Here is a 25,152-nt window from a genome sequence, read left to right as displayed (position 1 = left end):
CAGCTCACTGTGGGCTCAGCCTGTCTGAGGATGGGAAGAGAGTGAGACGGGAAGAGGTGGATAGTGATGAGGATGATGAGGAACAGGAGGATGATGATGACAGATTTGATCACTGGTCCTGTGTCGTGAGCAGGGAGGCCTTCACCTCAGGGAGACACTACTGGGAGGTGGAGGTGAATGACAGCTGGAGAATAGGAGTGACCAGAGAGTCTGCAGAGAGGAAAGGATATTTCAGCTTCTCTCCCCAGCAGGGTTACTGGTGTCTGTACTGGTCTGTTTACTCTTATGATTTCTCTGCTCTCACTGCCCCTGAGACCCCTCTCCCCCTCAGTCTGAAGCCTAGGAAGCTGGGGGTGTGTGTGGATATTGAGGAGAGGAAGGTCTCCTTTTACACAGTGGAGTCCAGAGCTCATGTCTACACTTTCACTGACATGGTCTTCCCTCAGGGGGAGAAGATCTATCCTGTCTTCTATACCTGGGATCGTAATAAAGACCTTGAGCTGCTGCCTGCTGTCAGTGTGGAGATTAAACCCGTCACTGACTCATGAACACAGGCTGACTCTCTCCCAGCTCTCTGTCCACTGCTCACACTGGGAGACTGGTTTACTGACGGGCAGTGAGGTGAGGTCAGAAATATAGTAGTAATTGTAGATGATGACGATGTTGTGTCTTGTTTATTTTTTTTAATTTAATATAACACATTTAAACGGGGAAAAATAACATGTACGAGAGAGGGCGAGATAACGCGCTACCAGCCTGCTGTACTCCTGACTTGTAAATATCTCTGGAAACCCTGCTGTGTTTTTTTCTAATTTTAAGAAATTAAACTTTTAAAAATGAAATCCCATGTGAGTCTCTCCTGCGCGCGCCGGTGACTGTGAAGCTGCCAGAACGGGGAGGGACCCGCTGACGTCACCATAGCCAGGAGGAATAGGGACTGTGACGCAAACAGGAAGTGGCTCAGGGTGGTTATGGGAGTTGTAGTTTGTAGGCAGCGCTGCTTCTGTTACCAGCTACAGCCAGTCTAATACCCGGCTCCCTTTAATACAGGGATACATGACTATATTCAGTATTTTATGTTCGTTTGGGGTTTATTTTTACTGTGGTGGTTTGTGAGAGACGTTTTATTTGATCTCTGATCGTGATCCAGGGATTTCTTTTCCAGTCTTTTCTTTATTTTATTTCCCAATAAAGTTTGGTAATGGGCCAGTGAAAGCTCTGCTTTCCTTCATATGAAAAGCCAGGGGCAGTTTTTTTTTTCTTCAGAGACAGAAACTTGGACTCCGTGTCAGTCTTGTCTTCCGTCCTGCCGTTTGGACATTTCATGTGGACGATTCTCTGTCCACAGAGGGACTGTGTCGTGAGAGGTAGTTTTAACACACTCCCTTGTGCGCTGGTTAGTGTGGTAATTGTGAGACGCTCCCTAGAGCAAGCGGGTTAGAAGATGGCGACAGACCTGCTGTTCAAGTAAAAAGTGAAGTTAAACTCATTCCTGGTGTTGTGTTCAGCTGTGTTTAATATATATAAACTAACCCAAAACACGAGAGACTGCACTGGGAGATTACTGCACTGCTTCGGCAGTTTGTGTATTCAACATCATTATCTGAGGGATTATTTTTGAAACTTTGGGATGTACAGTATATAAATATTTTCATTTAGCTTATTTTAGTTCCTCTGTCCTGAAACAAAACACGCTACAATGTGTTACTTGTTTGCCACTTTTGTTTTTATCCTAGCCGTGTCCAGACTCTCAGAACAAACTGAAGAGCTTCCAGTTAGGACTCTTAATACTGCATCTCCGACCACATCTGAAATATTTCACTTTGTTCACTTTGTGACGCAGTGCTGTACCGCGGGAAAACACTGTTGACAAAATGAATATCGAACTTCGAGCTGTTCAATTATTCTCTTAGAAATACATTTTATTATACAAATAAATTAAACTGCTTGACTAAAATGTCTCTATGACTACAATGTTGTAAAAACAATGTTGTAAAAGGTCTGTTCCATATTAGACAGGTCTCAACTAAAATACTTATTATAATTTAAATAATTATAATAATTATAATTTCAATTTAGTCCGCTAGACTAAATGTTGGTGACTAGAAAGTGACTAATAGATACTGACAGACGGAGTGTCCCACACTGACAGGCTGGAGGAACTGAGTCTCTTTAGTCTGAAGGGAGTGTCCCACACTGACAGGCTGGAGGAACTGAGTCTCTTTAGACTGAAGGGAGTGTCCCACATTGAGAGGCTGAAGGAACTGAGTCTCTTTAGTCTGAAGGGAGTGTCCCACACTGAGAGGCTGAAGGAACTGAGTCTCTTTAGTCTGAAGGGAGTGTCCCACACTGACAGGCTGGAGGAACTGAGTCTCTTTAGACTGAAGGGAGTGTCCCACACTGACAGGCTGGAGGAACTGAGTCTCTTTAGACTGAAGGGAGTGTCCCACAGTGAATCTAGTGAATCTGTATCTAGTGAAGCGGTCTGTACGGTAAAGTCTCAGTTCAGTCCTGGAGGGAAGTGGTTCTGTTGCTCAGTCTGACCCTCCTATCAGATCAGGGTTTGTCCTGGAGGCACCAGTTCTGTAGGGTTTGGGCATTTACTGGGACAATTATTAATTGTGGCAGTAAATCACAAAATGATTCTTTTAATGGTCTTAGAGTCCAACCATGCGGTATAATTCAAACAACGCACACACACAGGTACTAATACATGAGGATACATTTATTAATACATAGAATGTGCATGTAAACATAACAGATCTTATCCAGAGGATTATCAGAATACAAAAGATATATATTCATTTAGTCACAAAGAGTTACACATATCAAGAGGACATATGTTCGGTATATCATTCATTTAGACCGTTTCGTAAATGAACTTGGTCACAACTTCTACACTAGATACTCAAAATTAGTACATAACTCTTAGGGATTAAATTGATATCAACTGGTTGGGATAACAATTTCGTAAATGAACTTGGTCACAACTTCTACACTAGATACTCAAAATAAGTACATAACTCTTAGGGATTAAATTGATATCAACTGGTTGGGATAACAATTGAATTCTCGAGCAGTAATGCAGTGAAGTTGAATACTCATCCAATCTCAGGGGATTCAGATCTCCCGCAGGCACAAAGAAACAGCTGCAGGCTTGTTTCTGTCCAATCCGCGCTCTCTGGCTCGGTGCCAAGCAGTGGCCGTGCTGTTGCGGCTTGCGACGTGGTGGAGACCCTGCGATGCTCTGCGCTGCTCTCTGAAGACTGGCTAGTTAGTGTTGGCTTTAACTAGTGAAGTTTGCGCACAGGAGAAAAGTGACTGTGGGTCCCAGCAGGTCAGGAAGAGGACCAGTTCGTTCCTGATGAAGCGCTCGTTCTGAATAGTGATTCAGCTGTCCACAGTTCTGACCTGTTCACGAGGCCTGCTGCTGGTGCTAACCTCGGGTGGATCCTCTGGTTACTCTCTGGCAACCTCCGCTCTAGACTCTTATAACAGAGGAAAGTTCTGGCACTCGGACACACTGGCCGTTACATGTTGGTCCGGGCTGAGTCTCAGGATGGTCAGGAGGCGCGCTGCGAGAATGTCCTGCCCTTGGGAGCCTTTCTGCTCCTGGGCCGTGCTGCACCACAGAGATGAAGAGAGAGATGGGGCCTCATTTGGGAAAGCACAGCAACACTTAATTCTGTCTTATTAACAAGCATTGCCGCTACACCAGTATTCCATTTCTCCCTAAACATTCTTTAACTAACGTGATACCGGAGTCAACAAGCATACTTTTAGAATTTGATTAAAAGGGAATATAATCTGGAATCGCATATCAAAAGAAATTAATAACGATATAATTATATTCATGTACCGCAACACAAGAATAGTACACGCTGTACAATGTCTGCTGATACTGTTTCTGTAGGGCTTTTTCAACACTCCTCATGCGACCTTGCCAGTGGCGCTGTGGGTTAGGTTTCTGACTTGTAAATCACACATTGGCTGTTCGAATCCAGCTGAAACCATGACTTTCTTTTTAACAAACATTTCTTTGAAAAAATAAAATAGGGTTAGTGTTAGGGTTACTGTCAAACTTTAAATCAACAATTGATTTAAGGAGATCTGTCAAAGTGCAATGAAATACAATATTGTTGTTGTTGTTGTTGTTGTTATTGTTGTTTTTATCCTGTAAAGCGTTTTGAGAAGCCACCTTTAAAGGCAATATATAAAAGTGCTGATTCTTATGGAATGTGTTTTCTTTCTTCTTTTTTTCAGCATGGAATAAACCTATTACTTGATTCTTATGGATGCCCGGTTCCGCCGGGGATTCAAAAAAAAAAAAACATGGAATCGCATATCTAAGGAAATAGCAGTATAACCTTGTTCATCCACAAACAGTGGCATGTTACATTATTAATTTTGCCAGAAAGGTCTAAATTGCATTTTGAGTGCGGTTTTTGACTTTTTTAAAATAACAACCCATAAAACTGATACTGTATAGACTTTTAATTATTTTAAACTGTATTACAGCAGCACAATGCACAATGCAACGTAAATCGCTATCTTTGTCTTCGGGGTAATAATGTGCCTCCCGTCTGGGTGCAGCGACGGTGCGCCACCCCTGCTACCTCGCACCCATCCAGGAGGACTGCATTCTGGGGCTGGACCTACTGCAGCGAGTGGGGGCCAGTTTGGACTTGAGCCGGCAGGAGTTGGTGTGGCAGGGGGAGCGACTTCACCTGGTGGAGGGCAGGACCGGCGAAGGCCGAGGGACGCGGGCTTGCCAGAGCCGGGAGAAAAAGAGGCAGCGGCGGCGGCAGTCGCCGGGGCAGACCAGGCCTGCGAGCCGGGGAGCGAGCGTGCCGGATCCTGCCCCTGAGTCGGCCGCGGGGCCAGACAAGGCGGCGGCGGGGGCCGAGCGTTTTGTGGAAGGGAGGCGCGCCGTTGAGGACCTCTACCAACGGAGCTGCGAGGGCCTCGATCAGGACTAGCAGCAGCGGCTCCAGGAGCTTCTCGCCCAGAACGAAGATCTCTTTGCGGCAAGAGATGAGGACTGCACCCGCACTGCCCTGGTCCAACACGAGATCAACACCGGCGCCGCTCGGCCCATCCGCATCCCACCGGGACGCATGGTTCACGCCAAGCGGACCGCCGCCGAGGAAAAGATCCGGGAGATGGCCGGAGCGGGGGTGATTGAGCCCTCCGCGAGCCCGTGGTTGGCGCCGGCTCGTGGAGCTTCTGCGTCAACTACCGCAAGCTGAACGAGGTCACCCGGAAAGATTCCTACCCCCTGCCGAGGATAGATGACGCCCTGGACTACATCACCGGGTCGACCTGGTTCAGCTCCCTGGACCCCCGCTGCGGCTACTGGCAGGTACCGCTCGCTCCCGATGCTCGCCCGAAGACGGCCTTGTTTATCGGCCAGGGCCTCTGGCAGTTTACTGTCATGCCCTTTGACCCGTGCAATGCCCCGGCGACGTTCGAGAGGCTGATGGAGAGGGTGCTGACATCGGTCCCGCGGAACCAGTGTGTGCTGTATCTGGACGATCTGCTGGTTCATGCACGGAGTTTCGACCAGGCCTTGACGAACCTCCAGGCGGTGCTGGCCTGCATCCGCCGTGCTGGCCTGAGGCTCAACCCCCGCAAGTGCGAGCCCCTGCGGCGGGAGGTGACCTTCCTGGGACATGTTGTTGGACCGCGTGGGGTGGCTACGGACCCAGGTAAGGTCGCCGCAGTGAGGGGCTGGCCGACTCCACGCACCATCGCGGAGCTGCCCTGCTGCACCGCCGTACCTGTTCGGGACCCGGTTCCGGCTGAGGACCGACCATGCGTCCCTCACCTGGCTGCTTCACTTTAAGGAGCCAGAGGGGCAGATGGCTCGATGGATAGAGATCCTGCAGGAGTACGACTTCACTGTCGTGCACCGTGCGGGGTCTCGCCATCTCAATGCCGACGCTCTCTCGCGGCGCCCCTGCGAGGCCGCAGACTGCCATCACTGCGCCCGGCGGGGAGGGGCCGCTGGGGGTGGGCCTGCCAGACCTGGCGCAGCGTCAGGCAGCTGATCCGCTGGAGGGCAGCAGGAGTGCGGCCTACGCGAGAGGAGCTCGCCCCGCACCCGAAGTCCGTCAAGGCCCTCTGCGCCCTGTGGGAGGCCTTGGAGGTAAAGGACGGGGTGCTGCGCCGGGGGTGGCGGGTACCCTCCAGTGGCGAGGTACGGTGGCAGCTGGTGGTGCCTCGGTCGCTCCGCGGGGCGGTAAAAAAACCCTGCAGCGTCTCCGAGGCCATTTTTATTGGGGTCTTTGCCACCGGGACATGCAGCAGTACTGCCGAACGTGTGCAGTGTGTGTGCCGCAGAAGGGTCCCCCCGAGCGCTCTCGGGCCCCCCTCCAACAACACCAGGTGGGGGCTCCTATGGAGCGGGTGGGGGTGGACGTTTTGGGCCCGTTTCTGCGCACCGAGGCCGGGAACCGCTATGTCTTGGTGGCGATGGACTATTTTACGAAGTGGCCAGAGGCCTACGCCCTCCCGGACCAGAGTGCCCCCACGGTGGCCGATGCACTACTGGAGGGGATGTTTGCCAGGCTGGGGGTGCCGGAGGAGTTACACAGTGACCAGGGGCGTAACTTCGAGTCCCAGGTCTTCGCCAGAGTGTGCCAGCGCCTGGGGATCACTAAGACGCGGACCACACCGCTGCATCCCCAGAGCGACGGGTTGGTGGAGCGGTTAAATCGGACGCTCGCCACCCAGCTGGCCACCCTGGTGTCCCGGCACCAACGGGTCTGGGACCGCCACCTCCCCCTTGCGCTCTGGGCGTACAGGACTGCGGTCCAGGAATCCACCGGGTGCACCCCGGCCTCGCTCATGCTGGCCCGGGAAATGCGAACCCCGGTGGACCTGGTCTTCGGCCCGCCGCCCGGAGACGGGTCGGCACCACCGGCTGGACCGGACTACGAGTGGGACCTGCGGCAGCGGATGCAGCAGGTGCACAGCTTTGCACGGACCCACCTGACACAGACGGGGGTCCGGCAGAAGCGGCACTACGACCTGCGCTGCAGGGGGCCTGCCTTCCAGCCCGGGGACTCGGTTTGGGGGTACAGCCCGCGCCGCCGCAAAGGCCTCAGTCCTAAGCTGGCGCCGTCGTGGGAGGGGCCCGCTGAGGTCCTCGGGGTGGTGGGCGAGGTCTGCTATCGTGTCAGGTTGCGAACACGGGGGAGAGTGGTGGTCCTGCACCGAGACCGCCTGGCCCCCTACCGGGCCCGGGAGGAGGAGCCGTGTGGGGAGGCTCCAGAGGAGCAGCCGGGGCCGGAGCCGGCCGATAGTGGGGCGTCCGTGGATCGCCAGCCGTCACCGCGGCGCAGCGGCCGCTCACGCAGGGTTCCGCAGCAGTTCGCCGAGTACGAGTACAGCCTGAGGGGGGTGTTCGACGTCGGCGAGACGCCAGACGCTTCAGGTGGGGGCAGTGTAACGCCCTCGCCTGGTGGTGAGGAGGAAGCGCCCCTAGGCGCTCGTAGTACCGCTGGGCATGCTGGGAGTGGTAGCCGGGGAGAGTCTGAGGGTCAGCACGATGACCAGCGGCTGACCCTACCTGTGTAAATAATGTCCTAGTAGCTCTAGTGCCCTGTGTAGTCCTGTAAAAGTATAGTGTGTTGTTAAGTAATTACCACCCTAAATGTGTGTACGTGTTCCGTCAGTCTCCTCATGTGTGTGTAGATCATGTGTTTGGTTTTGGTGTGGTTGTTAAATAAAGTCAGTGCTTGGTTAATCGCGTCTCCACTGTTCTTTAGTTCTGTGACGCAGTGCTGTACCGCGGAAAACACTGTTGACAAAATGAATATCAAACTTAGAACTGTTCAATTATTCTCTTAGAAATACATTTTATTATACAAATAAATTAAACTGCTTGACTAAAATGTCTCTATGACTACAATGTTGTTAAAGGTCTGTTCCATATTAAACAGGTCTCAACTAAAATACTTATTATAATTTAAATAATTATAATAATAATTATAATTACAATTTAGTCTGCTAGACTAAATGTTGGTGACTAGAAAGTGACTAATAGATACTGACAGACTGTGTGTTCCACACTGACAGGCTGGAGGAACTGAGTCTCTTTAGACTGAAGGGAGTGTCCCACACTGACAGGCTGAAGGAACTGAGTCTCTTTAGTCTGAAGGGAGTGTCCCACACTGCCAGGCTGGAGGAACTGAGTCTCTTTAGACTGAAGGGAGTGTCCCACACTGCCAGGCTGGAGGAACTGAGTCTCTTTAGACTGAAGGGAGTGTCTCACACTGACGGACTGAAGGAACTGAGTCTCTTTAGTCTGAAGGGAGTGTCCCACACTGACAGACTGAAGGAACTGAGTCTCTTTAGACTGAAGGGAGTGTCCCACACTGACAGGCTGGGGGAACTGAGTCTCTTTAGACTGAAGGGAGTGTCCCACAGTGAATCTAGTGAATCTGTATCTAGTGAAGCAGTCTGTACGGTAAAGTCTCAGTTCAGTCCTGGAGGGAAGTGGTTCTGTTGCTCAGTCTGACCCTCCTCTCAGATCAGGGTTTGTCCTGGAGGGAAGTGGTTCTGTTGCTCAGTCTGACCCTCCTCTCAGATCAGGGTTTGTCCTAGAGGCACCAGTTCTGTACGGGGCATTTACTGGGACAATTATGAATTGTGGCAGTAAATCACAAAATGATTCTTTTAATGGTCTTAGAATCCAACCATGCGGTATAATTCAAACAACGCACACACACAGGTACTAATACACGAGGATACATTTATTAATACATAGAATGTACATGTAAACATTACAGATCTTATCCAGAGGGTTATCAGAATACAAAAGATATATATTCATTTAGTCACAAAGAGTTACACATATCAAGAGGACATATGTTCAGTATATCATTCATTTAGACCGTTTCGTAAATGAACTTGGTCACAACTTCTACACTAGATACTCAAAATAAGTACATAACTCTTAGGGATTAAATTGATATTTAATATGATATGGTTGGGATAACAATTGAATTCCCGAGCAGTAATGCAGTGAAGTTGAATACTCATCCAATCTCAGGGGATTCAGATCTCCTGCGGGCACAGAGAAACAGCTGCAGGCTTGTTTCTGTCCAATCCGCGCTCTCTGGCTCGGTGCCAAGCAGTGGCCGTGCTGTTGTGGCTTGCGACGTGGTGGAGACCCTGCGATGCTCTGCGCTGCTCTCTGAAGACCGGCTAGTTAGTGTTGGCTTTAACTAGTGAAGTTTGCGCACAGGAGAAAAGTGACTGTGGGTCCCAGCAGGTCAGGAAGAGGACCGGATCGTTCCTGATGAAGCGCTCGTTCTGAATAGTGATTCAGCTGTCCACAGTTCCGACCTGTTCACGAGGCCTGCTGCTGGTGCTAACCTCAGGTGGATCCTCTGGTTACTCTCTGGCAACCTCCGCTCTAGACTCTTAGAACAGAGGAAAGTTCTGGCACTCGGACACACTGGCCGTTCTGTGGTTGTCCGGGCTGAGTCTCAGGATGGTCAGGAGGCGCGCTGCGAGAATGTCCTGCCCTTCGGAGCCTTTCTGCTCCTGGGCCGTGCTGCACCACAGAGATGAAGAGAGAGATGGGGCCTCATTTGGGAAAGCACAGCAACACTTAATTCTGTCTTATTAACAAGCATTGCCGCTACACCAGTATTCCATTTCTCCCTAAACATTCTTTAACTAACGTGATACCGGAGTCAACAAGCATACTTTTAGAAGTTGATTAAAAGGGAATATAATCTGGAATCGCGTATCTAAAGAAATTAATAACGATATAATTATATTCATGTACCACAACACAAGAATAGTACACGCTGTACATTGTCTGTTGATACTGTTTCTGTAGGGCTTTTTCACCACTCCTCATGTGACCTTGCCAGTGGCGCTGTGGGTTAGGTTCCTGACTTATACATCACACATTGGCTGTTCGAATCCAGCTGAAATCATGACTTTTTTTTTAACAAACATTTCTTTGATAAAATAAAATAGGGTTAGTTTTAGGGTTACTGTCAAACTTTAAATCAACAATTGATTTAAGGAGATCTGTCAAAGTGCAATGAAATACAATATTGTTGTTGTTGTTATTGTTGTTTTTATCCTGTAAAGCGTTTTGAGAAGCCACCTTTAAAGGCGCTATATAAAAGTGCTGATTCTTATAGAATGTGTTTTCTTTCTTCTTTTTTTCAGCATGGAATAAACCTATTACTTGGTTCTTATGGATGCCCGGTTCCGCCGGGGATTCAAAAAAAAAACCCATGGAATCGCATATCTAAGGAAATAGCAATATAACTATGTTCAGGATACAGGATAAAAACAACAATAACAACAACAACAATATTGTATTTCATTGCACTTTGACAGATCTCCTTAAATCAATTGTTGATTTAAAGTTTGACAGTAACCCTAAAACTAACCCTATTTTATTTTATCAAAGAAATGTTTGTTAAAAAAAAAGTCATGGTTTCAGCTGGATTCGAACAGCCAATGTGTGATGTATAAGTCAGGAACCTAACCCACAGCGCCACTGGCAAGGTCGCATGAGGAGTGTTGAAAAAGCCCTACAGAAACAGTATCAACAGACAATGTACAGCGTGTACTATTCTTGTGTTGTGGTACATGAATATAATTATATCGTTATTAATTTCTTTAGATACGCGATTCCAGATTATATTCCCTTTTAATCAAATTCTAAAAGTATGCTTGTTGACTCCGGTATCACGTTAGTTAAAGAATGTTTAGGGAGAAATGGAATACTGGTGTAGCGGCAATGCTTGTTAATAAGACAGAATTAAGTGTTGCTGTGCTTTCCCAAATGAGGCCCCATCTCTCTCTTCATCTCTGTGGTGCAGCACGGCCCAGGAGCAGAAAGGCTCCCAAGGGCAGGACATTCTCGCAGCGCGCCTCCTGACCATCCTGAGACTCAGCCCGGACAACCACGGAACGGCCAGTGTGTCCGAGTGCCAGAACTTTCCTCTGTTCTAAGAGTCGAGAGCGGAGGTTGCCAGAGAGTAACCAGAGGATCCACCCGAGGTTAGCACCAGCAGCAGGCCTCGTGAACAGGTCAGAACTGTAGACAGCTGAATCACTATTCAGAACGAGCGCTTCATCAGGAACGAACCGGTCCTCTTCCTGACCTGCTGGGACCCGTAGTCACTTTTCTCCTGTGCGCAAACTTCACTAGTTAAAGCCAACACTAACTAGCCGGTCTTCCGAGAGCAGCGCAGAGCATCGCAGGGTCTCCACCACGTCGCAAGCCACAACAGCACGGCCACTGCTTGGCACCGAGCCAGAGAGCGCGGATTGGACAGAAACAAGCCTGCAGCTGTTTCTTTGTGCCTGCAGGAGATCTGAATCCCCTGAGATTGGATGAGTATTCAACTTCACTGCATTACAGCTCGAGAATTCAATTGTTATCCCAAGCAGTTGATATCAATTTAATCCCTAAGAGTTATGTACTTATTTTGAGTATCTAGTGTAGAAGTTGTGACCAAGTGCATTCACGAAACGGTCTAAATGAATGATATACCGAACGTATGTCCTCTTGATATGTGTAACTCTTTGCGACTAACTGAATATATATCTTTTGTATTCTGATAACCCTCTGGATAAGATCTGTTAGTTTTACATGCACATTCTATGTATTAATAAATGTATCCTCGTGTATTAGTACTGTACCTGTGTGTGTGTGCGTTGTTTGAATTATACCGCATGGTTGGATTCTAAGACCATTAAAAGAATCATTTTGTGATTTACTGCCACAATTAATAATTGTCTCAGTAAATGCCCAAACCCGTACAGAACTGGTGCCTCCAGGACAAACCCTGATCTGACAGGAGGGTCAGACTGAGCAACAGAACCACTTCCCTCCAGGACAAACCCTGATCTGACAGGAGGGTCAGACTGAGCAACAGAACCACTTCCCTCCAGGACTGAACTGAGACTTTACCGTACAGACTGCTTCACTAGATACAGATTCACTAGATTCACTGTGGGACACTCCCTTCAGTCTAAAGAGACTCAGTTCCTCCAGCCTGTCAGTGTGGGACACTCCCTTCAGACTAAAGAGACCCAGTTCCTCCAGCCTGTCAGTGTGGGACACTCCCTTTAGACTAAAGAGACTCAGTTCCTCCAGCCTGTCAGTGTGGGACACTCCCTTCAGACTAAAGACACTCAGTTCCTCCAGCCTGTCAGTGTGGGACACACAGTCTGTCAGTATCTATTAGTCACTTTCTAGTCACCAACATTTAGTCTAGCAGACTAAATTGTAATTATAATTATTATTATAATTATTTAAATTATAATAAGTATTTTAGTTGAGACCTGTCTAATATGGAACAGACCTTTAACAACATTGGTTTTACAACATTGTAGTCATAGAGACATTTTAGTCAAGCAGTTTAATGTATTTGTATAATAAAATGTATTTCTAAGAGAATAATTGAACAGCTCGAAGTTCGATATTCATTTTGTCAACAGTGTTTTCCCGCGGTACAGCACTGCGTCGCAAAGTGAACAAAGTGAAATATTTCAAATGTGGTCGGAGATGCAGAATTAGGAGTCCTAACTGGAAGCTCTTCAGTTTGTTCTGAGAGTCTGGACACGGCTAGGATTAAAACAAAAGTGGCAAACAAGTAACGCATTGTAGCGCGTTTTGTTTCAGGACAGAGGAACAAAAATAAACGAAATGAAATAAATTTATATACTGTACATGCCAAAGTTTCAAAAATAACCCCTCAGATAATGATGTTGAATACACAAACTGCCGAAGCAGTGCAGTAATCTCGCGGTGCAGTCTCTCGTGTTTCAGGTTAGTTTATATATATTAAACACAGCTGAACACAACACCAGGAATGAGTTTAACTTCACTTCTTACTAGAACAGCAGGTCTGTCGCCATCTTCTAACCTGCTTGCTCTAGGGAACGTCTCACAATTACCACACTAACCAGCGCTCAAGGGAGTGTGTTAAAACTACCTCTCACGACACAGTCCCTCTGCGGACAGAGAATCGTCCACATGAAATGTCCAAACGGCAGGACGGAAGACAAGACTGACACGGAGCCCAGGTTTCTGTCTCTGAAAAAAAAAAAAACTGCCCCTGGCTTTTCATATGAAGGAAAGCAGAGCTTTCACTGGCCCATTACCACACTTTATTGGGAAATAAAGAAAAGACTAGAAAAGAAATCCCTGGATCACGATCAGAGATCAAATAAAACGTCTCTCACAAACCACCACAGTAAAAAAAAAACCCAAATGAACATAAAATACCGAATATAGTCATGTATCCCTGTATTAAAGGGAGCCGGGTATTAGACTGGCTGTAGCTGCTCACAGACGCAGCGCTGGTGATAAACTACAATTCCCATAAACACCCTGATCAACTTCCTGACTGCGTCACAGTCCCTGTTCCTCCTGGCTGTGGTGACGTCAGCGGGTCCCTCCCCGTTCTGGCAGCTTCACGGTCAGCGGCGCGCGCAGGAGAGACTCACAAGGATTTCATTTTTAAAAGTTTATTTTCTTAAAAATTAGAAAAAAAACACAGCAGGGTTTCCAGAGATATTTACAAGTCAGGAGTACAGCAGGCTGGTAGCGAGTTATCTCGCCCTCTCTCGTACATGTTATTTTTCCCCGTTTAAATTTTTTTTATTTAATATAACGCATTTAAACACAACATCATAATTTCTACAGTTACTACTATATTTCTGACCTCACCTCACTGCCCGTCAGTAAACCCGTCTCCCAGTGTGAGCAGTGGACAGAGAGCTGGGAGAGAGTCAGCCTGTGTTCATGAGTCAGTGACGGGTTTAATCTCCACACTGACAGCAGGCAGCAGCTCAAGGTCTTTATTACGATCCCAGGTATAGAAGACAGGATAGATCTTCTCCCCCTGAGGGAAGACCATGTCAGTGAAAGTGTAGACATGAGCTCTGGACTCCACTGTGTAAAAGGAGACCTTCCTCTCCTCAATATCCACACACACCCCCAGCTTCCTGGGCCGCAGACTGAGGGGGAGACGGGTCCGAGGGTCAGTGAGAGCAGAGAAACCAGACCGGTAAGAGTCCAGACACCAATAACCCTGCTGCGGAGAGAAGCTGAACTCCCCTTTTCCTCTCTGCAGACTCTCTGGTCACTCCTATTCTCCACCAGTCATCATTCACCTCCACCTCCCAGTAGTGTCTCCCTGAGGTGAAGGCCTCCCTGCTCACGACACAGAGCTCTTTATCAAACCTGTGAGGATTGTCAGAGAGACTCTTCCTCTCTCCCAGTCTCACTCTCTTCCCATCCTCAGACAGGCTGAGCCCACAGTGAGCTGTATCAGGGTCCAGAGTCACAGCAGCTGGGGAATAAAACACAAACATCACAACAGGCTCCTGCCGATCACAGTCCAACTCAACTCCATCAGACTGTGAAATGTCTTTGTCCCCAAACACACCGAGAGAGAAACGCCAGTCAATTACTAATGACTGCTCTTCCCTTCCAGAGAAACGACATCTTCTTCACTGTTTCACTAGTGTTACACATGGGAGTGATCCCAATATCCTCTAAATACAAACATTAAACACTTGATTTCACAGCGATGAAACTTTATTTTTTAAACGACATTATTAATAAACACAGGACCGACCGGACTGCAGGAGAAACTACAGCCCGACCACTCGCTTTCAAACACTTCAAACCCACCACAACGACCTGTATACTGTAAGAAACTGGACAGCCTGTCTGTTAAACCGGTTTATTTCAAATCCCAGTTCAGCAGCTCGTTCATCTTCTCTGAGACCATTTTCCTGACGACGCAGAATAAAAAAGTGCTGAATTCAAAGACTGTATAATGCTCGTTTGTTACAGAAAATATATATATCATGGAGAAAGCAAAGCTCTGACCACTGACAGACGGGGGCGGGGCTTATACATGCCCAGAGCGAATGTGGGTTTTAATCAATTTAATTCAAGAGCTTTATTCGCATGACTAATAAATACTGACTTAATACTCTCCTCATACTTAATACTTCAGTGTTAACTCTTGATACTTAATACTCTCCTTTTGTCTGCCGGTCAATCTAGTGAAGATCAAAGAGATTCTTCTCAGTTCTTATTTTTTTTACTCCTGTAGAATAGAAAGGCTGTAAAAAAGAGCCTGTCCAGTATAAATATCTAGGTATCTACATATGCTACATTTTGAAAAATCACTTTTGAAGAAATGAAATGTTTTTTTTGGGGGGGTGGATATTTCTTCCTAGTGTGGGTACTGAGTAAGATATATAGAAATCTGATGTTGCAGACTTGATGTCCAGGTGGTTCCTTGAATTCAGACCCTGAGCCAGGCCTGGACTCTCTATACTGTCCAAGATATTGCAAGATGTTCAGGACACAAACACTCCAGGTGGGAATTACCTTTGAGGGGCTGGAGGTTAAAGAAAATACAATATTAACATAGCCAGAGGAAAGAGGGAAAGAGAAGAAAAGGTGATTTTATAATGTTTCTTCCTGCTGACCCATCAGCCTGGTTGACATGTGAAGAGAAGCAGCCATTTCTCAGACAAGAGAGAGGCCTACAGGCCCCAGAGGAGCCCCTGTACCAGAGTCCCACTGCTGCCTCTCACAAGAGGCTGTGTGTCTGTGAAACTGCAGGGGAAGAGTACTGTCATTATACCATCCTTTAACAGTGTTTCTCCTCAGGATTTGAATGGCTTATTATTATGAGACTGGCTCAGCTCCTGATTCCTCCTGATATTCCACAGTCATTCCCAAATCCAGGGTCACTGCCTCTGCCACATTCAGCCTGTAGACCCTCATTCAGGAGTGAGCAGAGACCAGAGCACATGGCCTTCAGGGAAAATGAGTTTTCTACACTGTCAGTCCCTCCAGGATAGACTCATACTGGCCATTAGACTGAAACACAGGATGGAGATAGAAATTCCCACCATGATACTTTGATCTTCACAGCCCACAAGTAGGATGTTACAGAAACATGAGATTGAAATACATCTCCTTCTGTTTACAGACCATCTCACACTAAAGAGACCTTCTGGACTCAAGAACTCAATAACCCCAGACACTCGAGCTTAAAACAGCATCTCTATCATCAAGAAGAGACAGACCTACCTGCAGCACTGCACAGCCACTGCCATTCTGAAACAGAGATACAGACACTGTTAATCCCAGTCACCCACTGGCACACAGAGACACAGACACTGTTAATCCCAGACTCACACTGGAACACAGAGATATAGACACTGTTAATTACAGACACACTTTGGGCTCCACGTTGAGACAACGATGTCACGAAAGTTTACATTATGAACCTCAAAGTACCAAAACTCAGGGGGTCAGAGGTAATGAAATTCACTGGAGACCACTAATGCAAGTAATGTTTTCTTGAACTGGTTTCTTTCAAGAGACTAAAAGTTAAAATTGCAAGAGAACTTCAGAGATACTGTATCAGTATAAAAAAAAAATCAGAAGCTCAGCTTCATTTACACTGAAACCAGTGTGAAACCTCCACTTTATTGCTCATGTTCTAAGAATTGAAAAAAATACATTAGTAATATAGAAGTATTTAAAAACAGACTTCTATGATGTGTTATTTTTATGATACATTGTTGGTGTTGTCCAGGTCTTTCCTGATCCAACAGAATTGCCCTTTAGGGAGCTCCTGCCCCCCAGTTCCCCAGTTTAAATACCCCTCTGTCCTCCACACACACTGACAGGGAGAGAGCTGGAGCCCAGCAGGAGCTGTGACTTTACACACAGTGGACTTACGCAGGTCAGGGATGGGGCTGCCTTCACCTGTACAGAAGAAAGGAGAGGGTCAGTACTGAGCTGTAGTGTCCTGGTGGACACTGTGTCCAGCACAGACAATACTGGGGTTATACCCCAGACAGGTGAACAGGGCAAAGGTCATGTAAAGATATAGTTTATAGTGTGACAGTGTGTGGGTAATCAGGCTGTGCTGTTTGCTGGATTTACGTCTAATATCTCTGAAGGAGATCGAGCACCAGTGTGAAAACAGCTCACAGCCAGCAGCCCACTGAGACCCAGCAGTGTGAGCCTGGCCAGTACCTGGAGGGGAGACTCCTGGGAGAGCTGAGGCTGCTGGTGGAAGAGGTGTTAGTGGGGCCAGTAGGGGGCGCTCACCCTGCATGCCCCAGTACAGTGAGGGGGACACATGATATTATTCTTAATGTTATTATGTAGGATCATGAGGTCAGCAGTGAAAGTGTTCTTACCATCAGTTGTGTAAATATTGTAATAACGGATTTTGTCATCCATTTATTAAAATGCTCCACTGTGTAGGACTCATGATTTGTACCCATGACACGTAGTCTCCTACAGACTGTGAGCTTTTCATAGTAAAAAGGTTTTTATTTAGGTAGTGTGATTTTATAGCTCAGTCAGTCCAACACAGACATGACTCCACTGGCTGAATGAGAACATGATCACTGTGAAAGGAGATGAGGTTTTCCACAGGAATATGATGTGAACCTGCAGTGAATCTCAGTTTACACTGATTCTCATTCTCCTTACTCTTTTATCAGTGCATTTCCCACCAGGAATCAATACTCATTAATATTAGTTCTCAATAGCAGTACTGTGTCTGTATCTTCAACAGGAAACAGACCTACCTGCAGCACTGCACAGCCACTGCCATTCTGAAACACAGAGATACAGACACTGTGAATCACAGTCACACACTTGCAATAAGTATCAGTACAGTCAGTGCTGTCAGTCTGCAGAGATTCACACAGTGTACATACGTGATTTTGGGATAGGAGCTCGCTTCACAGCATCTGCAGAGAGAGAGTAGATCTTTATTGTATTAAAGAGCTATACTGCTTCTTACCTGTTATTACACCAGAGTTTATCCTACAGTCTTCAGTCAGTCCATTTCAGGATCCCCAGTCGCCACTGCAGTGTGGATCAGAGTGTCAGTGAGTGTGAGCAGCAGTGGCTGTAAGACTGGAGTCTCACTCAATAAGACTGAGCAGCACAAGGCAATAAGACACACAGACACATCACAGGACACCCTGGAGTCTGGTGCTTGAACCATTGAGAGAGGTAAGAAAAACACAGTCTGCTGTCCACAGCAGTGAGCCATCTTTGACTTTCTGTATTGACTGCTCTCACACTGCCTGACTGACCTGTATCACTGACTGAGTGTCCTATACCCACAGTGACCAGTATCACTGACTGAGATACAGAGATGTCCTTCTCACTGGTCACACTGCCTGATCTCTGGACATCAGCTGGACAGTGAGAGATGACCAGTCACGCACCATGGTGAGCACATCTCCACACCAGGCCTGATCCAGGAAGACCGACACACAGACAGTATCAGTCTGACACAGACAGGGGCCCAGCTGGCTGAACACAAGCAGTCAGAGCAGTGTCACACTGCTGAGCATCTATTTGCAAAGCAGGGGACCCTATGCAGGTATGATCACATGTAAACAGCTAAATCCAAGGTCAAGGTCTTAAAACTAACAAAAGGTCAAAAACCAAAAGGGAAATTTAAACCAAAAAATACTCAAGTCTAAACCCAGAAAACAAGGTGGAAAAAGCAAGTTAAAAATCCCAAAACCTAGATGGAACATTGGGAAGATATCACAATGAAAGAACCATGTAGCTCTCAAGGTCTAACCCACTACTGAGCTCTGTGGACACAGAGCAGGGTTTAAGTAGGCTGGAGTGGAGGTCTGGTGATGGGTTAACGAGGTCTGATTAACCTACACCTCCCCAGAGCAGATGAGGTACATGCAATTGGCTTGGGTGCCCTCTGGTGGCAGGATGCTGGTACTGTAACAACCAGCTGTGTTGTTCCAGCTCTTCAGACACTGTGTGTAACAGCAGGACACAGGCAGGACCCCCACAGTGTCAAGATACAGTCTGTTCACTCAGGACAGGGGGCTGATGGCCTGTTGTCAGTCTGAAGGAAGACTCTTCAGACAAGAGTGGAGAACATGTCTTTGACTCATTAGAAGAGAGCAAAGAAGACTGATATTCATACAAGTAGCATTTCTTACTTTATAGTTTGTGCTGCCAGTTAGTTTCTTTCACCCATGCAAGTGGTCTAAAACTAAAGATTTCATTAAAATATTAACTTTGAAAATGTGTATTGGGACCAAACTGAGAGGGAGTCAAAACTGAGTAAGATCTCATTATTAACATTGTTGTACAGGGATTTCTCTATTTCTCTGTAGATTCTATTGCTTTTGTAAGTCTTCACAACTGATCAAATACCTATGTGTATTACTGAAGAAAATAAAAGAAGGATACACTCCAGTGTAATATAGTTCATTACAGTAGAGTACAGTAAACTGCAGAACAACAGTGCACTCAAATATAATTCATTAGTGTTTGTATTGGTAGATCACTTACCCAGTTCTATGAGGATGACAGGAATGGCTGGAAAATATAAGACATGATTTAGACCATCAGAGCTCTGGTGTCTGATGACACTCAAATTGGTTTAAGTTTTCAATTTCAAATTGGCTTAAGTTTTCAATTTCAAATTGGCAGTTAATAGCTCCTTCCATAAATAAACTGTCAATTATAAGAAAAGTGTTAATAAACAAGTTGTTCTACATGGACCTTGTATCATAATAACATACAATTCAGTTAGAACACTGGTGCAGGATCATTTACAGAGGAACTCCTGCTGAAATCACTACAGGACACAGCACAGAGAGTCTGACTGATTTACTCACCATTGAGTTTCTCCTCCCCTGTAAAGAAACACAGACAGGACAGTCAGTGACACAGCATCAGGGCTGCAGAAGCTGGAAAAATACATTAGCCATGTTTTACAAATATTCTATATTTAACTGAACAAAAGAACATAAGAGACAGAATCCTTGCAGGTCGTCCTGCCCATCTAGCTATACATTTAACAGTAATTGATCCACAGATCTTATTCAACCCTTTCTGCTGTGAACTTCCACAGAACTGACCCCTCTTACTGTACCTCAGTTCTCTCTGATAGATTGGAAAGTCTGTCACTCTCTCCAGGTCATCTGTGATTCCTGTGATAGATTAGCAGGTCTGACACTCTCTACCATTCATCTGTGATTTTCCCTTTAAGGGTCCCCAACCCCTCCTGTCACATGATCATGTTTGACCAATGAACACAGAGCTCATGAATACACTGTGCCAGACTGAGGGACAGTCACTGCCATCAGGGGTGAAATAGACAGGAAGGTTTGGGGGTCTTTGAATGGGCTTGACTATGGTGACAAAGATAGATACTCTGGAATCAGAGGACTGCACTGCTCTGTAAAGTGAATCCTTAAACTACTGCAGCTGTGTGTGGTTGTCAAAGCTTATTCTAATATTAAAATTTAAATATTTATTTACCTGTTAGTGCCTTTCTGCATTAATCATACTGTACAGTAGCGATAAACAATCTCATGAAATACAATGATTACACACAACTCTGCACAAACTACTGTACAGTGTTTCACAATATTGTGTAAAACTAACAGAAATATTTTTATTTCAGAGTACCAGAATTATTAGAAATTGTGTATTAATTGTAATTAGAAGAAAGTTAATTTTATTTTACATGTTGCTTTTTAAAAATATTCTATACACAGAGGCTTTAAGAACATATTGTACTGTAATTTATAGCAATTGTAACAATCCTGGAGCCTGAGCACCTGACCTTCATCGTCCAGCTTGCCCTCTCCTCTCTCTATAAACAGAGTCCAGTTTCCTCTCTCTGTCTCTCTGGTCATCACTCTCTCCCTCTTTACCTTCTTCCTTCCTGTCCTATCTGAGTGACAGGCACGCCTGTGTCCCTAACAAGGACAAAAGGCCAGTTCACTGCACTCCCAGTCTCCTGCCTCTCTTGTCCTCCTGTGCAGAGGGAAACTACAGAGAATCGCTACAACATATTGTAGTTTCAAGACATGTGATCATTAGGCTAAGGAGGAAGAACAGATTAAATGGAGCTGCTTTCACAAGTATCACCTGTTGATCTGTTTTGAGCAGCGAAGGGCTGATTGTGGCTCACTGGTATAATGCAGTGAGTTTATCTCAGGGTTTGATGTGTATTATAGATGTTTGTAGTATAGATGTTTGTACTATAGATGTTTGTATTATAGATGGCTGCATCAGTAGATCTTCTGGGGTGTAGTTCTCTATCAAGACTAGAAGATGCTCTGGCTCATGAGCTAAAGGTTTTCGTTTTTTTAGTTCCTACTGGCTGCATTATAAATTGTCAGTTGTTCTCAAGAGGAATGTCCTGAGCTGCTCATACACAGGGGAATTTTAAATCCTTCCTGACACAGACATTCAGACACACATGTCTATATATAATGAGCACATACTGTCCATTCTTCTCCACTGGATCACCAGAAGTACTGATGCTGCTACAGTAACAGCTGCTGTTAGGAAGAGAGCCACCATCCATCCAGAGGGAGCAGGGAAATAGTCTCCTGGAAAACAGGACAGGAATATTATCCCACAGGCACTGACACACAACTGTTAGGGTTTGTTACTGTCAGTGTGAAGGAAGATTTTTGTTCAATTTATAATATAATGTACACATACTGTAGAATTGATATTTAGCTTCACACTGATTCAACCCTAAATAGACACCCTGCAATATCATACTCTTCTGGGAAATATAGTTTTAGAATCACTCACTTTTTTGTGTTTCTACTGCCCAGAGTAGTATTGTACATTTTGTATGAGTGTGAGTGATACTCCACTGCTCCTCTATTCGTACTGTCATGCTGGTATGACTCTCTTTATTTGTATGGTTGTGGTGTCACTATGCAGTGGGCAGTATTATTCTGTTAGAATCCATATGTGTCAGGTCTCAAGTCTCTGTACACATGTCAACCAGTAAGCCTGGATCATTATGTCTTGTAAAAGAATCTACAGCCTACAAACAGCATCAAACAACATCACAATCTGATGAATTACAACTAATGCATATGCTTTTTTTTAACTGTTTTTTCAAAACAGAACAGTATAATCTGTGAAGGAGTTTATTGGACTTCACAATATTACACAGTGTCCTTCTTATAAAATGACATTCATATTACACAGGTGTCCAACCCACACAGACAGCTGTCAGGTCTTCCTTATCACTGACCTCTGTCAGACTGGTCAAAGGTCATTAAACAGTCATGTGTGACCAATTCATTGTTTGACTACAACTGCCTGCAAGACAGATTAGATGGATAAACATCAGACACCTCAGACCACAAAATCAGCAGAGAGATCTGTGTGAGCCAAGTGAGCCACCAGCACAAAAGACTACAATGTGGAGCAGAAATCTCTCTCTAGACAGGGACCCATAGGACTGGCGCCAGTTGAAGTGTCTCAGTCAGGGTGACTGGTTGAGCCCAGATGCTGAATCACTCCAGTTGATGTGATGATGTCACAGTGGAGCCAGACTGAAGTACAGAGCTCTGCTGCCGAGAGGCAAAGATCCAGTCATGAGAGCTGGAGAATTTAAATAGTCACAGTACTCAGTAGTCAGACAGGTCTCCTACTAGAATTGAAAGGTGTTCTGTGATGAAGACATTCAGGTCAGTAGAAAAGCTGTCTTGTTGAAATCTAGTTTGTGGAGAACTGTGTGTTTAAAACATCCTCAAGCTGACTGACTATGCCTGAGCACATTACTGGACAGGGGTATATCTCTGAATGGACTGACAGGTAAAGTTTGACCTATGTTTGACAAAGTTTGACTATGTCAACAATGATATGAAAAGAGTTTTATGAGAAAGATAGATAATCATCAATAGGTGTTACCAGAGAAAAACAATAACAGAGAATATTGAAGTTGTATCTGATCCAAAAAAACAGGACAGAGAGAGCTCAAGAATCTCAGAATTTCCCTTGAGATTCTCCTGTGTGCTCAGCAAGCCTTTGCCTGAAAGAGTGACTCCTGATTTACTTCAACAACATGGTAAAAGAAAATCTCATGGAACTAAAGAGTTACATGATATAAATTTCTGTTTTATTCTTAATGTTTTTATAGCAATAAATCCCATAATTGTTTCATCATTTAGACTTAATGACAACAACACCAACACATATAATGGTTTTGTTAGATGGGGAATTAATTTTAAATTGCTCAATTTCAATCAGCTAATTGATTGAGGCATATGTTTATTCAAACAATTCTAGAAATCTGCTTCAATTATATGGCTGGGAAGTTTGTTCTAGACTTACACAAAAACATTTCTAAATTCAACAGTCTACTATTTAGTCTACTATCTGAATTCAAACTCAACTCTGTACTCACTGGGTATGTGCAGCTGAGATTCCCAGTCTGCCTTGGGCTGTGTGCTTCTCACCAGGCAGGAGAAGATGTTGGACTCCTGTTTGACTGGGATGTAGCTGCTGACACTGAGGAGCCCCTGACTGTCCGTGTCCACTGTGGGGGGCTGTGATGTCACCTCGTTTCCATCCCTGTCTGTCCAGATCACTGCAGGTTGAGGGAACCAGCCCTCTGATCTGCACAGCAGCTGGGCCTGATCTCCTCCAGGGGAGTGGAGAGACACTGACACAGCTGCCAAGATTGAAAAGACTGTCACATATTTAACACTTAAAACAGAATTCTTCTGTTTTTTTTCCAAAATGCTGGAAACAGGAATAAAGTGTTCATGATTTCAGTGGCTCAACAAGTCCAGGGCAGTTTTATACTTTTTGGAAATACATGGCATTTCAGTGCTGTGTTTTTTCAGAGTGAACAAAATGCCACAGATGATTCTGTTTTTTTCACTAAAATCTTCCACAATTGTTTTTAGAAAGTCTAATTTTCAAACATCACTAAGGTCTGAGATGTTGGTCAGTGTGATTTGTGGTTGAATGACAACTATTCGTTACTAATTGACTTTCAGCTCATGCTGCTGTGTTAAACCTCCATCTCTGTCTGCTACTGACCCTGCTGAACTTGATGAATGAGTCAGATCAAGGGTCTCTGGCTTCAGAGCTTGTGAAAATAATTAAACACAGTGGAGTCCAAACAGTACTCATATACTAAAACTGGGAAAAGATTTCCAAGGTTTAAGGGTAATAGCAAAAACGTTATCATAGCATGCTGAAAAAACATTATTCTACAATACTTATTTAATAGCAATGCAACAATAATCTCACAATATCAATACTCATTCAACACACCACACTGTAATTAAGCATAATGACTGAATTCATGGGGTAGAGCAGTAAAAACACAGACTGTCCAAGAGAGCTCAACCAGAACATTAAATACTAATAATGTCAGGTGGTAACTGCTCAGCTCCCAATCAAAGCAGGGAATAAGTTTGAGTGAAATAAAATAGTGTCAGAAGTAATTGCTGTGGATCAGAGTCAGTGAGGTGATGTAGTCAATCACTGCTGGAGATCAGAATCAGTGAGGTGATTTAGCCAATCACTGCTGATCAGAGTCAGTGAGGTGATGTAGTTAATCACTGCTGGAGATCAGAGTCAGTGAGGTGATGTAGCCAATCACTGCTGGAGATCAGAGTCAGTGAGGTGATGTAGCCAATCACTGCTGATCAGAGTCAGTGAGGTGATGTAGTCAATCACTGCTGGGGATCAGAGACAGTGAGGTGTTGTAGTCCATCACTGCTGGGGATCAGAGTCAGTGAGGTGATGTAGCCAATCACTGCTGTGGATCAGAGTCAGTGACGTGTTGTAGTCCATCACTGCTGGAGATCAGAGTCAGTGAGGTGATGTAGCCAATCACTGCTGGAGATCAGAGTCAGTGAGGTGATGTAGCCAATCACTGCTGATCAGAGTCAGTGAGGTGATGTAGTCAATCACTGCTGGAGATCAGAGTCAGTGAGGTGATGTAGCCAATCACTGCTGGAGATCAGAGTCAGTGAGGTGATGTAGCCAATCACTGCTGATCAGAGTCAGTGAGGTGATGTAGTCAATCACTGCTGGGGATCAGAGACAGTGAGGTGTTGTAGTCCATCACTGCTGTGGATCAGAGTCAGTGAGGTGATGTAGCCAATCACTGCTGGGGATCAGAGTCAGTGAGGTGATGTAGTCAATCACTGCTGGGGATCAGAGTCAGTGAGGTGATGTAGTCCATCACTGCTGAGGATCAGAGTCAGTGAGGTGATGTAGTCCATCACTGCTGGGGATCAGAGTCAGTGAGGTGATGTAGTCAATCACTGCTGGAG

General features: G+C 45.6%; 3 protein-coding genes across 3 annotated transcripts in view; 1 reads left to right on the top strand and 2 right to left on the bottom strand.

Annotated features, from left to right (window-relative positions):
• Positions 1–25,152, bottom strand: part of LOC107076270 (butyrophilin subfamily 2 member A2-like) — a 323,939-nt gene that overhangs the window by 169,379 nt on the left and 129,408 nt on the right. The window lies entirely within an intron of this gene.
• The window catches only part of LOC138238061 (butyrophilin subfamily 2 member A2-like), a 93,767-nt gene that overhangs the window by 30,184 nt on the left and 38,431 nt on the right, over positions 1–25,152 (top strand). The window lies entirely within an intron of this gene.
• Positions 13,503–25,152, bottom strand: part of LOC138238070 (butyrophilin subfamily 1 member A1-like) — a 133,612-nt gene continuing 121,962 nt past the window's right edge. Inside the window, exons 2-9 of the mRNA XM_069187931.1 lie at positions 21,334–21,441; positions 19,714–19,731; positions 19,385–19,411; positions 17,764–17,796; positions 17,632–17,658; positions 16,769–16,795; positions 16,112–16,138; positions 13,503–14,345 (exon numbers count right to left, since the gene is read on the bottom strand). Coding sequence (XP_069044032.1) covers positions 14,035–14,345; positions 16,112–16,138; positions 16,769–16,795; positions 17,632–17,658; positions 17,764–17,796; positions 19,385–19,411; positions 19,714–19,731; positions 21,334–21,412 — 549 coding nt within the window. The 5' untranslated portion in view covers positions 21,413–21,441 and the 3' untranslated portion in view covers positions 13,503–14,034. The remainder of the gene's footprint in view (positions 14,346–16,111; positions 16,139–16,768; positions 16,796–17,631; positions 17,659–17,763; positions 17,797–19,384; positions 19,412–19,713; positions 19,732–21,333; positions 21,442–25,152) is intronic.

The sequence above is a fragment of the Lepisosteus oculatus genome, chromosome 4 (genome assembly GCF_040954835.1).
Source record: "Lepisosteus oculatus isolate fLepOcu1 chromosome 4, fLepOcu1.hap2, whole genome shotgun sequence".
Classification (NCBI taxonomy): domain Eukaryota; kingdom Metazoa; phylum Chordata; class Actinopteri; order Semionotiformes; family Lepisosteidae; genus Lepisosteus; species Lepisosteus oculatus.
The sequence above is the reverse complement of the archived record's forward strand: the minus strand, read 5'-3'. Positions and strand labels throughout refer to the sequence as shown.